The sequence below is a fragment of the Mercenaria mercenaria genome, chromosome 17 (genome assembly GCF_021730395.1).
Source record: "Mercenaria mercenaria strain notata chromosome 17, MADL_Memer_1, whole genome shotgun sequence".
Classification (NCBI taxonomy): domain Eukaryota; kingdom Metazoa; phylum Mollusca; class Bivalvia; order Venerida; family Veneridae; genus Mercenaria; species Mercenaria mercenaria.
In genome coordinates this window covers 57264651-57280862 of record NC_069377.1, presented here as the reverse complement: position 1 = coordinate 57280862, position 16212 = coordinate 57264651, and the positions used below count along the sequence as shown (strand labels likewise).

At 31.5% G+C, this 16212-nt stretch overlaps 1 protein-coding gene across 1 annotated transcript in view; it reads left to right on the top strand.

The window, feature by feature from the left end:
* Positions 1 to 1390: 1390 nt before the first annotated feature.
* Positions 1391 to 16212, top strand: part of LOC128550021 (uncharacterized) — a 32887-nt gene continuing 18065 nt past the window's right edge. The window contains exons 1-2 of the mRNA XM_053527860.1: positions 1391 to 1523; positions 7123 to 7709. Of these exons, the coding sequence (XP_053383835.1) occupies positions 7131 to 7709 (579 nt within the window). The 5' untranslated portion in view covers positions 1391 to 1523; positions 7123 to 7130. The remainder of the gene's footprint in view (positions 1524 to 7122; positions 7710 to 16212) is intronic.

The window sequence follows — 16212 nt, the reverse complement described above, 5'->3', positions numbered from 1 at the left end:
ACTTTTCTACCAGAATAGTGATAGTGGTGTCAACAGCATGTCTGATGTAAAATTTGTAAAAAGTGTAAAAAAGATCATTGATATAAATGATACATTTCAAAAACGGAACAGAGGTTTCAAATGAGATGTGAAGAAGTTTCAGAATCTAATGAGATTAAGCTGTAGTTCAAAGTATTTTTTAGTCTTGCCTAACTATTGCCCAAACCAAGGAAACGATTTGATTATGAATCGTGATATAATTTACGTAAAAGTACATTTCACATTCTAAATCTGGCTAAGAAAAAAAAACAACCAAGCTCCAAGTGCTGGTGCACTAACATTATAATCAAGAAAACCCATAAAAACATTACACAGTCCTTGATATTAAATGTATATTACACTGGCCTTGAATTACATACGAGGGTTGTCCCAATAAATATGCTCGGAATAAATCATTCTTATTGACATCAGATTATTGCAATTATATGTATACACATGTTTGTCGATTTCCAATAATTTATAAATGATTTTTAATCAAAAAGTGATTTGCAAAAAAAAAGAAAATAAAAAGAGTTTTTATTTATGTCCGACACATGAGAGCTGCGCGACACGTAAGGTACAACATCGTATACTGTCAGCATGTAAGCTTAATGTTCATATATACGTTGCCAAATTCAAGTATTTGACATTATTAGTTGTTTTTAAACACATTTAGTTCCATGCATACAAGTATGTAAAAATAGCGACGCTCGAAGATGTTGCGGCGCACTGGAAAGTCGCCCCATTTTCTGTTGAATACGGAATTACTCCTCGATAGAACTGTTGTAATGTGTTGAAAGGTGTCAGAATGAATACATATTATGCCCGCCGTTCAAAAAGTGTGAACGGACGGATGGGACACGACGGGCGGTTTGTGTTCAAATTGCACATCCGGGCAATTTGTGCTCACACGAGTTAAGAAAACCTTCTTTAAAAGCAAGCAAAATTAGCAAATAAAATCACTGACTGATTTCATATACACTAACACGATTTTTCTGACATTTGTTGAAGCATTCATTATTCAGAACTCAGTTTTATATATTTGTTACAATGTAGACAATTTGCTTAAAGAAATTACAATTTTGTTTGCTTTCTCATTGATTGTTTCCGAACAAACATGCAATATAGCAAAACATATTTGTGATTATTTTGAGTGTCTTTAAAGTAGCAATTATTATCTGTCACTACACCCGACTGAAAAAATCGATCTGCAGCAACAAAACATAACAATGACAGATTTCCTTTATTTCTAATAACGCATCCAACATACCCAACTATTATTACAAAACAAGAAAAATGTTATCTTTACACTTGCCATTGACATATGCCATTTACACTTGAGTCGATATAGTGGACTATAATGCATAACTGTTAATTATAGCTATCATTTGACCTTGAAAACCATATTGCATTTCAGACAATTAAATATGCACACGCATGAAACACACTTGTCGATATTTTAGCTAGTGTCCTCGAGGAATACAGAAGTTTTGGTTAAAGCAAAAGTAAGTCATTTCTTTTAAACTTGTAGTTAAAAATAAATGCATGTAAAATCTATAAAGTTAAACACATGATACTGTAATGATACTGTACAATAGCGACATTACAGGCATAGTATTTTTGTGTGTATTAACTTCTGCAGTCAGAGGGATGTTTGTGACCAACACCGAACGTGAAATGTCTCTATTCCTAAACAGAATAATGAACTTTGGTGAACGGTGTCTAAATTTAAAAAAAATAGATTAGTTTTAACTATTTTGCAATTACAAGGAACAAAACTTAAAAATTATTATGTCAAAACATTATATCTAGAAGACATGTTAAGAGTTATATAATATGACGATTCCAAGAATAATGTATAGAAATCCAAAATAAGAAATATCAGAGATTGAGAATGTCGGAAATACATACTCTAAAGAAGGGCAGGACTCGGCTAATAAGTATAGCTAGTTACGTATGATGATCTTCGATCAGTATAATATTTATTTAATACACGTTTATATGCTATTTCAAAATGAGATACATTCATTTTCGAAAGCTAACTGCATTTATCACTTTACCGTGTTATATTCAGTTTTACTCGCCTGTTAAAGCGAGAGGGGTTTAATCATCCAATTATTAGCAAAATGGAATAAACAACTAATATTTATGCAACGATCCACAACGTTATTGAGACCGAACCTACACGATTTATGTAAGAACAGCAAACAAAAAGTGAATTGGGAAAGGTCTCTCCTTTAAGATGATTTTTTAACTGGACCAAACATGAACCCCTTACGAATAATTATTCTTGCAACAACATGGCAAACTCGCTACAGATATTGTGAGAGAAAAAGACACTTGCTTTAAAATTTGAAATGTTTCTTAAAAACATGGCAACACATTTTTGCCATTTTACACCGGGAAACACACTTTTACGTCTAAACCGCTTATACATACCCTTCAAGTCCTACACTTTGACATGGTTAATAAATTATAAAAAAGGTAGATGTATTTTCTTTACGCATATACCGTTTTGTTAATGCTATGGTATAAAGGTATAGGTATACAATTTGCGGTTATCATTATCATGCAAATAATTTTAGCATCCACTGCACAGTTTATGCATTTAAGTAGTATATACTAAATATACAATTAAGTTTGTCCCATCTTTGAAAATACATATATTGCATGTGCAATTTTTTTATGCAAGAATAGCGAAATTCACATTTATTTTGAGCATTGACTTCTGTCGGAAATAAACTAGGTTGATGAGATGATAGATAATGTCAATATTACAAACAACGTATTTGCTTTTACGTGAAGTATCTTTATTTTTCACTATATGAGCCGTGCCATGACAAAACCAACATAGTGGGTCTGCGACCAGCATGGATCCAGACCAGCCTGCGCATCCGCGCAGTCTGGTCAGGCTCCATGCTGTTCGCTTTTAAAGCCTATTGGAATTGGAGAAACTGTTAGCGAACAGCATGGATCCTGACCAGACTGCGCGGATGCGCAGGCTGGTCTGGATCCATGCTGGTCGCAAAGCCACTATGTTGGTTTTCCCATGGCACGGCTCATATATTCTATCTATTCTTATGACTGTAAGTCGGTCTAAAAGAAAGCAGTTACGGCACAAAAGAAATGTACTTGTCTAAGATACAAATATCCACTGCAAACAAAGTGTTATTTTTTAAGTACCAATATGCCAGTAAAGGCATTATAAAAACATGATTTATAAGTACATTAAATACAAAAAATGTATATAGAACAAATGTAGATAGCCTTTAAAACGAAGAATGTAATGTTTTAAAGCAAAACATATATACAAGCATGAACAAATTTTTGGTTAACATAAAAGTAAGGCATTTTAAAGTTGTAGCTTTATTTTGTTTCAAGATTAAAAATGTAACTCTTTAAGTCTAGCTATCTTATATTTTCAATGATGCAAATTCATTATATTTCGGAATGATACTTAGCATCTAGAGATGATACGATGGAAACTGGGAGACAGTTGTTTCTTTGAGAAGACCAGTAACATTTTCACTTGAAACGAATAGAACATAATTTAACGTATTTGAATAGCTTTTCAACTTTTGTAAGATCCACAAATAATACACCTGTGTATATAGGTCTAAAGTCCCTGCTTTGCATCAGTATTGACCGAAGCGCGAAAATGACAAACACTAAATATGCAAGCACACGGGCAATCAAGAACTCGGCAGTTTGCAAACAGTATTTCATTTTAGCTTTCTTTTGCTCATTTTGAAGTTCATTCTGCTTGAAACAATGTTTTATAATGTCTTAGATATCGATGCAAACGTTTTTAAATTTACGCATTTTCAAAGATCAGAATAAAATAAATTGCATTTTAGTGCGTATCCTTGATGGCGTTGATATCGATCGCATTTTTTATACCTTATCAAGATATTAATGTTAATCTATGAGAGTCCTTAAAGAGATATGTCACACTTAAACTGACCTTTTAACTTTATTATCTAAAAGATACAACGTGGACCGATACTTTGATTTTCACTTAAGATTAAAATGAAATTGACATGAATACATTATGGTCATTTATAAAATCTGCGTGATCCAAGTAATGTAAGATCAACTGTTTTCAGAGCGGCCATTAATGACTCTGTTAATGAACAGTTCCCCGTTTGTCCATGATAATCCTATCAATGTTTTTTTTTCAATGCGATGGAAAAGTAATTTATCTATGTTGCCTGCAATACAGGATAACACAGCCATGCATCTACCAGTCCTCAAATGTTTCTCATATTTCTAGATGTTTGTCACACACACACACACGCACGCACGCACTCACGCACGCACGCATCCACGCATATACAGCAAAGAATATTTTCTTTCCATCAGTAGCTTTATCAATATATTTCACCTTGTGACATTCTGCTGGTTTGTTGATAAATTTCACTACAGAAAATGTCACAATAAAAAGAGAAAAATGCATAGCTTGCAGGAAATGAAAAGTAACTATTCACCTAAGCCTATAAAAAGGTTTTAGCGGGGTTGACTACATATTTTCTAAATATTTATCCAGGACCATTTTAGTCGGCTCAAATAGAGCCAACACTTTTTCAGAAAATGATTCTTCATTGTGAACTTTTATGCATATAACTACACATATACCTAAAATACGTTGGCCTGCTTGAAGTTTGTATTTTTAGATCCATTGCCTAGATTTTGTTATTGTTGCTGTGGGTCCAGAAAGGTTATCACTTCCCCCCTTAGGGCGCTCATATTTAATAACCGATACCAATGCGCTGCACAATACATGCACAGTATAGTTTAAATATTTGCTGTTACTTTATTACTAATGTCAAGCATTTCCATATGTACCAAGTCCTAAAACCATGACCATTTATTTTGCAAATTGGATGCAAGATCTTGCAATTAATATAAATACACCATTTCTTCTGTTATATAGATTTAATGACTAAGGTTTATTTTATCACATGTTTGTAAATTAATGTTGAGGTAGTAGCACGGAATACATTACGTTACCTGAATTTTCGGAGAAAGCCATGTTTTCCTAAAATGATACCATTAATCAAATGTCAATCTTTAATAGGAATCTTTTGTTTAATTCCACAGGCGTCTTTAATGATTTTCAAAAGGAAATAGAAACTTGTAGTGAATATGATATTAAAAAAATATCAGCGCGGTCACATGATCTGACAGTCACATTCGCTTGGTCACGTGTCAAAAAGGTTGAAAATGTTTTTGATAGTCAAAATATCTCTTTCTCGGGTAATGGGATTTTATCATTGTAAACAAAAGAGAGGTTTCATTCTGGATTAAAATTTGAATGCCAATATGATTCTAAAAAAGCACATAGTAAGTTTCACGACATCCCCACCCTTTTATGCTGACCGAAAGATGGGCCAATGCAGTGCGATAGAAAACGACATGATAATTCTATGTGTCCTGTATATCAATACTTGCTTACATATGATCGGTAACTTTACTGCGTATACAAAATGTATGAGTTTTATCTAATCCGGGACAAAACAGGAAGTATCTAGCTTAACCTGATAAGAGAAAGGGTTTAAAAAGATATAATAAGGAAGTAATATGTTTATTATTTTGCATTATACACTGGACATTCTGTATACATGCAATGTGATCATTTTTACATGATTTGAACTTGTACTTTCATCGGATCAAATAGATTTTTATACCATCGACATGTTGCAAATGTAATGACGTCATATGCAGTGTTCATCTTACCGAGCAAACAGCAACCTTTTTTGTATGTTGCTTCTTATTTCAGTGTATAGCTTCGTGGTTTTTCGTTGAAGGTTAAATAGTTATAAAAGGATGCTTCTTTTTAGAAGCGTTGATTCAAACCAAACGAGTAAGCCTTGTTTTCATATATTGCAAACGCGACGTCCATGTCACGACTATTGCAACACCCCGGTCATAAATGCAATATGTAAATATGTATCACTTGTTAACGAATTTTGACAATATGTTCAGGTCTTGTGTAATTTTTTTATTGCTGGTATACAGCTGTACATGATGGATAGGTTTTATAGCCTAAAATAAGACCTTCATAGAAACTTTCTTACCTCCCTTGTAAAAGAAAATTTAATATGAAATTATTCCAATGTCTGAAAATTTAAGCAATTTGATTTGTTTAGCCGAGACGTTCACATATTGATGAAACCTTTGTTTATCATTTTAACTAGCAGCATAATCCGAAAAAAAACCAGGCGAAAACTTTCTTATTTCTAAGCGAATCACATGTGTGAGCACAAATTTTGTATACATGTATTTTGTATGTTAGTCAATATCCAGTCCGATGGCCATGGTATCGATTCAAAATTTGATAAAAAAGTTATTTTCAAAATTTTTAATGCGGAGAGAAAAAACATTAAAAAATGAAAAATCGATGCGGAAACTTAGAATTATAAGGATTCTGGTGTTCATGCATGCGCAAGTCATTCGGGGCTTTCTTCAATGTATGTGTTATCCGAAAGGTTTTACACATGTTTGAACACCAAAAGAAAATTTAATCCTATAATTGTTTAGAAACACAAAATGTATTTGTCGACTATACAACATATGTTGTAGAAGAAATTAGGTTTAGGTTGTCCTCGAACTATATAGTTTTATTTCTGATAATGATAGCAGCAGTAATAGTAAAAGTAATATTTATAAAGATTGTTTCATTTGAAATTAAGCAGCGATGTATTAAATTGCTTAGAAGTTTTAATAATTTTTTTTTGTACACAAAGGTGACATTCTACCCTCGGGTTGACAATATCAATATCACACACGCTGCCATATGTTATTTATATAATATGATATTAAATACATAGTATTTAACACTAAACTAAATTGAGTGGCCTTGTTAGTTGCTGCATTTATATATACAGTACATTTACATGTAAGATAACAGCAAAAATGTATTTCATTAGGATTGAAACAAAAAATAAAAAAAATAAAAATAAAAACGAACTCACTCCTGCTTGAGACACAAAACTAAGCCATCATATTACAAACAGTTCATGTTATTTTGAAATATGTCCCGATTGTACAATTAGTAAAAGATAAAACAGTTTTTAACCTTTAGCTTTTACACTTTTATTTCAGCTGCAATTATGTCTGACAATATTTATGACAAGGAAACACGAAATTGGGTAAAGGGAATACTTGCTCTAAACGAAACAAGGACGGCATTATGTGGGTGTATAGATGATAAACTCGAACAATTCATAAGCGAGGTTCCAAACCAGCAGAAGAACCACTTGGAACAATTTTTCCTATGTTTAGAGAAGCACAATATTCAACAACTGAAACAGCTTAAGCTGCCAAACCAATCGAGAATAAAGAAGAAAAAGAAGAATTTCAGTTGTGAACACGAACTCTGTAGCATTCTGATGAAGCGTTTCATCAAAATACATGACGATAATCAGATATTATGTGATTCTTATCAGTGGATAACTGTTCCCTCACAGACTGGTTCGACTACTATAGAAAGGCCAATCAGAGATAAATCGAAAAAAGAAGAAACAAAAGAAAGAATATGGAAAATAACATCTTTGTATATGGTTATCGACAAGGGTGACAATATACAACAATATCAAGGTTTGGACGATCTTGATATATCGAAAGTTGTTAAAATCATGAAGAGCTGCACAATATTTGTTCCTGACAGATCGTTGAAGCTGTATGATGCAGTAAGTATGTAGTAACTGATCATCTCTCTATAATAATTTTCGACCCAGTTTCATACGGATATCATATTATGAAATGTTTATTTTTTCACAATTGTTTCTAACTATGATTTAATGCAAGTATAGGAAGAGATATCACAAATCGGCCCCCAATGATGTAAAACGTATAATTTAGTCTATGTAAATTATACAAAAATAATTTTCACAGTGTATTAAAAACCAGACAGGCATACAATCTCTTTTATTGTTTTGCTTGTCTAAATTAATGAAACCATAAACATTTTGCATAATTATTAACAGTTGAGTGATTTTATTTGCATTTGCATTGAAAATATGACTGACTTGTAAATATATCAAGAGTCTGACCAAGTTGATGAAAAATAAAAATAAATATAGCGGGTAGAAAACACCAAACTTTGGATTTTGTAAGCTAGATATAACACCGAAAAGGTAACCTCAACCCTTGCGTTTGAATATTTTTACCTACTCCACCCGTCTTGAATAAAAACGAACACAATTGTCTTTTGTGTTTCTTGCAAAACACTTCCATCAGATACACCAGCTTATTTCCGGTATTTCACCTCTGTTACATCTTTCTAGTATTTTCCCTAACAGGCATATCAAAGTTTGGTGAATTTGGAAAAAGAATCTATTATAGGTTACAATCATATACTTTGTACTTGAGACAAGTAAACCATAACGAGCACATATTCAATATTCTACCAATCAGAATTGAAACAATAACATATTCAACTCGCCATGAGAACATTGTACCGAAACTGTTTACTCTTGAAATGTTTGGAAAACAGATATTTTTTATAGATACAAAGTTATGTAATAAGGGCCAATGACTATTTAAAGGATGCATTCATACACTGATATATTCAGCGCTTTTTAACACGAACGTAGCAATAAACATTTGGCATTTATTTTTCGCATTTATTAATTGGCAATTACCGTTTGGTTGTCAATATTAGACATTTAGCATTTGGCAAATAGCAATTTACATTAACTATTTGTCATATATCATTTGGCAATTAGCATGGCGCCCCGGCCTCCCATAGCTATACATGTCTAGAGGAGGCTTATCCTTTATTTTAGCCGCTTCGGACTATATCATGGATAGACTGTCAGGTACCTGTGATACATGTTCAGAGGCTATTTGTTCAGCATGGTTGTATTTATTTCTTCTGTGTTTATTTAAAATAATTGCGATGGATATAATCGGTCTGTAGTGAGTATATTATCTTATCATGTCACCCTGCATTTACACGACAGGTGCTGACATACCATCTGTCTGCCTCTTACGCTACTTTAAATGTTAATCTATTTATATTACCGTTACACACACTCGTCATATCAGTAAAATGCCATCTCATCATCTGAATTGATGTTTGAACAAAGGTAAATGACAGTTTACACTTTTTCATGTTTACATTGATTTTAGAATTCATAGATACACGAGACTACAACTCCCAAGTTCGATCAGTCAGTTTCATCCACCGACAGCTAGCAAAGCTGGCCGAAGAGAATCGCAGGATTCTAGACAGGCCTATTTTGTAACTATAATTAGCATTTCTTCCCTTACAGTATACATTTCGCAGTATCAACGTCTTTAAATGTGATGAAAACAATCGACTAAGATTGCGATAAATTCGCATATGATTTATAAGACCTAAATTTACCGATTAAGTACCTCCCGTTTATCAAATGTTCAACAGCAATTGAATAAATCCTTCAACAATCAAAGTGTACTACTGATACTCCTTCAGCGTCATGTAATAGTTTGACATCACACAACTAGCTTAAATGTAGAATAGACATATACGTCTATATGAATATTTAGACTAGGCTTAAAATTTAGAATATAAACATTCTATATCAATATTCATTTAGATAACGACATTATATCTTTGGTGTTTCTTTATTATTTTGTAGGACTAAATCGCGACGTGTAAACTTATTTTAAAACCGAACGACGCAGAGTAGTACGCCGCATGTCAGTAGTTCAGTAATATGGGACACTTTGACCTCATTTTGACCCCTTACCCTTAACCTAAACTGACCAATGTTGACCCAGTACCCTTGATACTGTGCAAACCTTCGGTTTGACCAATTCAAAAAACCTTCGGTTTGATGGACGTGAGTCCCTGGGAAAGAAAACCTTTAGTTTGAACCAAATGAAAAACCATAAGTTTTAACAAAGTGAAGAAATTATAAATTCAAAAATAAATGTATAGTTTTAGTTCAAAATATTTAATTAAAAACCCGGAAGGAAACTTAACACTTAAGACTTGTCATCGATTTGTGACGCGCGATGTACATTAGTAAACAACCACAGTTAAACGTATAGCAGACGAATAATCCTATTGATTTTCGCTTCCGCATCTAGAACATTCGCGACGTGTTCAAACTATTATAAAAAGGAAAATCAGTTAGTAGTACAGTTAAACTTGCGTTTACATTCGCCTGTGCCTCAAGTGTTTTATACAAGGAAATAACATTATTACGGCTAACTTATTTGACGGAAAGAAGTTTGTTTGTTTGTTTGTTTTGGGTTTAACGCCATTTTTCAACAGTATTTCAGTTATGTAACCGCGGGCAGTTAACCTAACCAGTTTTTATGGATTCTGTACCAGTACAAACCTGTTCTCCGCAAGTAACTGCCAACTTCCCCACATGAATCAGAGGTGGAGGACTAATGATGTCAGACACAATGTCGTTTATCAAATAGTCACGGAGAACATACGCCCCGCCCGAGGATCGAACTCACGATCCCGCGATTCGTAGACCAACGCTCTTACCTACTGAGCTAAGCGGGCGGGCTGTACGGAAAGAAGTAGAATTAAAATGGATAACATTACAGCAACAGAACTTTTGGGAGATTTGATAAATTTGACCACCCATCTTGAGAATAATCACAAACAAGATGAAATGTGTGTAAAACGGGCTGAATTATTTTATACAAAATATTACATCAAACTAACGGATGCAACTCGACATCGACGTAAACAACATACAAGAAGTGATTTGAAGAAAGAATTAACAGAAGAAATTACACAATCATTTGGACAAGGAGAAGTTATAAAAATTTTGATGTGGACATTTCAAATATTGATAAAGGTGTTGAAAGTATTAAAAATTTAGATATGCAGAAATAACGAAATATTGTGTTATGTATATATAAACTTGGATTCAACTTGCCCAAAGCATTGTGCTATAGGACTTTATCTTCATAACAAAGGTATACCTTACACAGATTCATATTGTCGACACCTTGTTCTAGTTTATGATTTGATTGTAAAACATCAAAATTTACTAAACTGTAGTATAAATATTGGAACTTTAATAAAAAAAAAGGAAACTGATTGAGGAAATATGTAAAGAATTAAATTGGTAACTGTTTTAAGTACACCACTTTCGTGTACAATGTTCACGTGTATTTTTAGCATTAGTGGAATTTCTATGTATAACGTCACTTCCGTGTACAATGTTCACGTTTATTTCTAGCATTAGTGGAATTTATATGTATTACGTCACTTCCGTGTACAATTTTCACGTTTATTTTTAGATCACCTTTTGTATTGAGATGTGAAATAGGAAATAATTATTTGTTCATTTGCTCTTTGATTGTTAACTTTTAGTATTTTATACAATAAATCATAAATGATTATACCATCTTGTAACATTTTTATGAAAAATAAACAATGGTAACCACATAATACACTTGTTTTGTCTTGATATTGTATGTTGTTATACTTTACTCCAGGTATATATTTGATTACTTCTTTTGGTGGTGGTAAACCGAACGGGTCAATGTATATTTTATTTACATAACAAACCCAATGTGTTCCGGGTCCGATAGAATTATCTAAATTGATTATTCCGCATTCGACCTTTGGTCCTTTTGTTTTTGGTAGATTATTTCTACTAAATACACCCCTAATGTTTTTAATTTTCAATTGTTTTACCTATTGTTCAATTTCAAAGTTAGAAATTAGTTTGTTTATAATTTTTTTTACAATTTTACAATGGGAATTCGTCTGTAATGTCTTCTTTGAGAATCAATCTGTATACACTTTCCACTAAGAAGGGAGGTAATGAAAGGTATCCCGAGACTAGCAAGAACAGTACCAATAAAACCGCCATCTTGCTTTTGTTTTTGAGTTAGTTTTATTACACTAGTTTCCCGTAATTGTTTTCTTTGATTAAGTGTAAGATATGGTGATATCGTATTTCTTTTATCATTAGCTACCGAAATCATACCATTTCCAAGTATTTTACTAACACCAGTACAGGCAAGACCGGACAGGGCTCCGATGCCTAACGGTCCTAATATGTTTAGAACCATTTTTGCAGCTACCGGAATTACTGTTCGACCTTATAGACCAGCCAAGGCTCCTAAAAATCCGCCATTTTGACCTTGACTGACCATTTGTTTTTTTGAAATTGTAATTTCTAATCCCTTCTTATTCCTAATAGACTTTTCAATTTGATTAATCTGTGTTTTCGTTAAAAGTAAAGGAAAGTTTCCACGCAATTGTTTATATTTCAATCTAAAAGTATATGGGATTTTATTATTATAGGCTCTTGCTAAAAAGTTTTTCTGTCCATCTGTTAAATTTACTTTATACTCAATATAATTTGATGCCATTATATATTTTATATATGTTTTATTTAAACAATAACAATTTCATTTTTTATAGTATTTATTTCAACTGTTTCTTCATACAATACAATTGCGTAAACACGGATATTAGCTGCTGGCGGAATATTTAATTAAGTTGTTGCTAAGGATATTCTGCAATTCCTTCCTTTTTAAATTCTAAGTTAAAATGAACAAATCCAAACAAACTTTGACAATTTCATAAATTTAAAAGACTTCCAGTAGTTTTATTAATTTGTTTATAAGAATAATTAAGAACATCATCATAAATTCTTGCTATACTTGTATATTCCGTTTCGGGATAAAAAAATAAAACACCATTACCAACTTCAAGACGGCAAGATTCCAACGTGCAATTATTATTTGCTGCATTAACTTTAAATGTATCCAACAAATGTGTATTATGTTCTTGTTAATTACATTTATCAGGTCGTTGTAAATAAACAAACACATGTTCGGGTTTTGTTACACCAGCTGTTATTCTAAAAGTTATATTACTCTGTAAAATGTAAGATATCTTCTGTTCTATTCTGCTCTGACCTGTGTCTTTGATAGGTCAGTTAATGTTTTATGATATTGTATTTTTGTTTCATGTTTTGATCTGCCTACCTTCCAATTTAAAATGCTTGGTATCTTATTACCGTAATGTAATTTTAATTTCTTCTATAATAGTTCAATTCCCATTTTTTTATTGAACATTATATGAATGTTTTCATGTAAAGCACTTTTGAACGTATTTTTATATGAAAAGAGTGCTATATAAATGTGGTATATAATAATAATAATAATAATAATAATAATACTCTGTTGTGTTTCTGTTGACTGTGTTATCATTTCTCTGAGATATTTTCATCTTGCTTTGTATATCTTTCAGAAATTAAATTATGTTCAAATTCATTAAAAATTAAACGTTGAACCCACAAAATTAATTTAGTTACAATTACCCTACCTGCATTGGCAACATTAGCTCTGTAAATTAATTCGTCATCATTTGTTAATTGAAGCGTTATTTGAATTTGACTTGGGGGTAACATGTTTTGTTCCAAACCCTGAAAAAATTAATAATTATTTAATGGAATGTTAGCATTTACATTATTACCAACCTGGATTAATTCCTTTCTAACAGCAAAACCTTTATTATATCCGGCTTGGTCATCCCTGCTTTCAGCGCTAGTGGTATGATCTAAATAAATAAATTCATTTGTTCCAGTTGATTCTGCATAATCCTTAGATAGCTCAACTATTTTTTTTACATTTATTACCTTATATAAATTATTACAATCATAGACAATTTTTCCTTTTTATTTAACTATTAGCTGATCAATTATTGAAGCTGCATTATTAATAAAAGCAATTTGATCTCCGTCAGCATAATAATTACCATTAGCAAGTTTATTATTTTTTTTACTTTTTATAAATTAATCTGTTAATACGTTTACGCTGAGCTGAAGCTGCCGCAGACATCAGGGGACCAATGTCAACTCCAGATCCTAACAATAATTTATTTATTCTTATATCAATATCCTCTTCATTATTCGAATTTGTTTTTTGTAATTCCTTAGCAATTAAATTACCAAGAGGGGTTGCTTGCACAACAGGCGTTACAGGTTTTTTTATAACTTTTATTTTTTTCTGTAATTTTATTAGCAGTTAAATTCCCGACTTCCGTTCCAATCTTTTTTGTTCCACTTTCAATCGCAGTTTTTCCTGCAGTTTCCAGAGCTTTTTTCCCAGCACAACCAATTGAAGATGTAACAGAAAATGAAAACAATTTTGTTAAAGTGTCAAAGATACCTGAACCTTGTATAATTTCTTCTCCGGTCTGAGCATCAACATAAATAAATATTCCTTTATTTTTGTCATAAACGTTTTTGCACATTATATATTTATATTTCTTTTAAAATTAATGTGAAACTTGTTTCAACTCCATTAAAATTGATTACTCTACCAAATACATCTGTAATATATATTCTTATTGAATCTGTAACGTTTTTTATTAATTTCAGAATATCCGTCTCTTTTTGGCTCTTTTGTAAATGGATAAGCTCTTGTTAAATCTGCAGTACTTAAAGCATAGATAATATCACTAAAATTACCACCAACCAGCGAATTATCAATAAGATCAAAATAAATGTAAATTGTATCCACAGAGTTAGTCATATTTGGTGTCGTAGTTCCCTATTCGGCATTTCTCAAAGCTTTTTTCTCAAATCCAAATAATGTATGAAAACTTGACATTCTTAAATCCAACATAAAATTATCATGAATTGAAATTAGGATTTTAAACTACTTTAATCAAATTCCAAACTTATTTGGGCAATGTCAGATTTATCAAATTCAAAATCACCATTGCTTATTAGTGTTTACCTGATATAATTATTGATGTCCGTATAACTGTAAGAACCATTTGTAAATATGATATCTTTCCATTCTTTACCATTATTATAACAAATTCTTTAATTGTCATATTCATCACTAATATTATGCCAAGAGTAAGTCATAATGTTAATACTATCCAAAAACCAACAATATATGTTTTATTTTTTATCTAAAATTAATGAACGACTGAATCTGACTGTAAAATCACTTGGAGTATTTTTATTATCATTTTTAACTGCTTCAGAACTTAACACTATTCCATTTATATTTAAGAAAAATATTTTTTTATATAACATTTCATGTTGTTTTGGTAACAATTTATTCATTTTTTATAATTCATCAATTATGCTAATACCTTCATTTGTAGAAAGTATTGAATGTTTTTTTATTATTGTTATATCTTTTATTAATTAGATCAATTAAATCTACCTTAACGTTAATAACTTCTTTTCCAGTTTTTTTTATCCTTAGCAATCAATTTGTTTTGACCATAAAGTTTATTAAGAGCAATCAATAAATTACCATATTGTCCATTTGGTGAAACTTTATACGGATTATGATGTTTTATTACGTGTCCATATGTAGGAGCCATATCAAGAATACCCATCAACCGACCTTTGTACTTTATCAGTTCGACTTGTTCATGTTTTAATTATTTTGCTTCTTTTTGTTCATTTGGATCTTTCGATTTTGATTTGCTAGTTATTGGACCGTTTAGCTTTTTAACAACTTCATTAACGTCATCTATTGTACTCTGGACTGTGTTTTTATCTATTTTAGCAGGATTAGATTCATCTGCAGTAAAAAAGCCAAATATTTCGGAAGGTTTGTAATATTCACATTCTTTTAAAACAGTATTATTCAAATTAACATCTAAATTGACTCTACATTCTTTTGACCTTGCCCCCAATTCTCCTTCATAATCTTCCAGTGTTTTTTTCTCAATTTCTTCAGTAGGTTCTTTGCTTATTTCTGTAATTTTCCCTTCCTAGTATTTTCTAAATTCCCTAAACAGTTATTTGGTTTCTTCAGGAGACAATGTAATTGGTTGTTGTTCTTGGAATAGCTGTGGTAAGCCTTGATATGTTTGTATGTCTTTTATTTCATCACCGAGTGACTCTATTTGTTGTTTTATTGCAGGTAAAGCTTTTAACTGACTTGATAATTTTTCTTTTTGACTTTCTATTCCTTCTGTAATTGGTTTATAAATTTCACTATACATTTCTCGGCCAGTAGCTTTTCTTATTTTTTTCTCTAATTATTTCATTTTTAAAATCTCTTATCTTTTGCCCGACTTAGTGTTTTCTTATTCTTATTTCATCAAGTTTTGATTGCATTTATATAATAATGTAAGATAATGTAAGATAATGTAATATAATTATATAATGGAAATTCCTAATTATGATACAAAAAGTGATATATCTAATAACTTTAAGCAAATGAAGCAATATCCTTTTATGC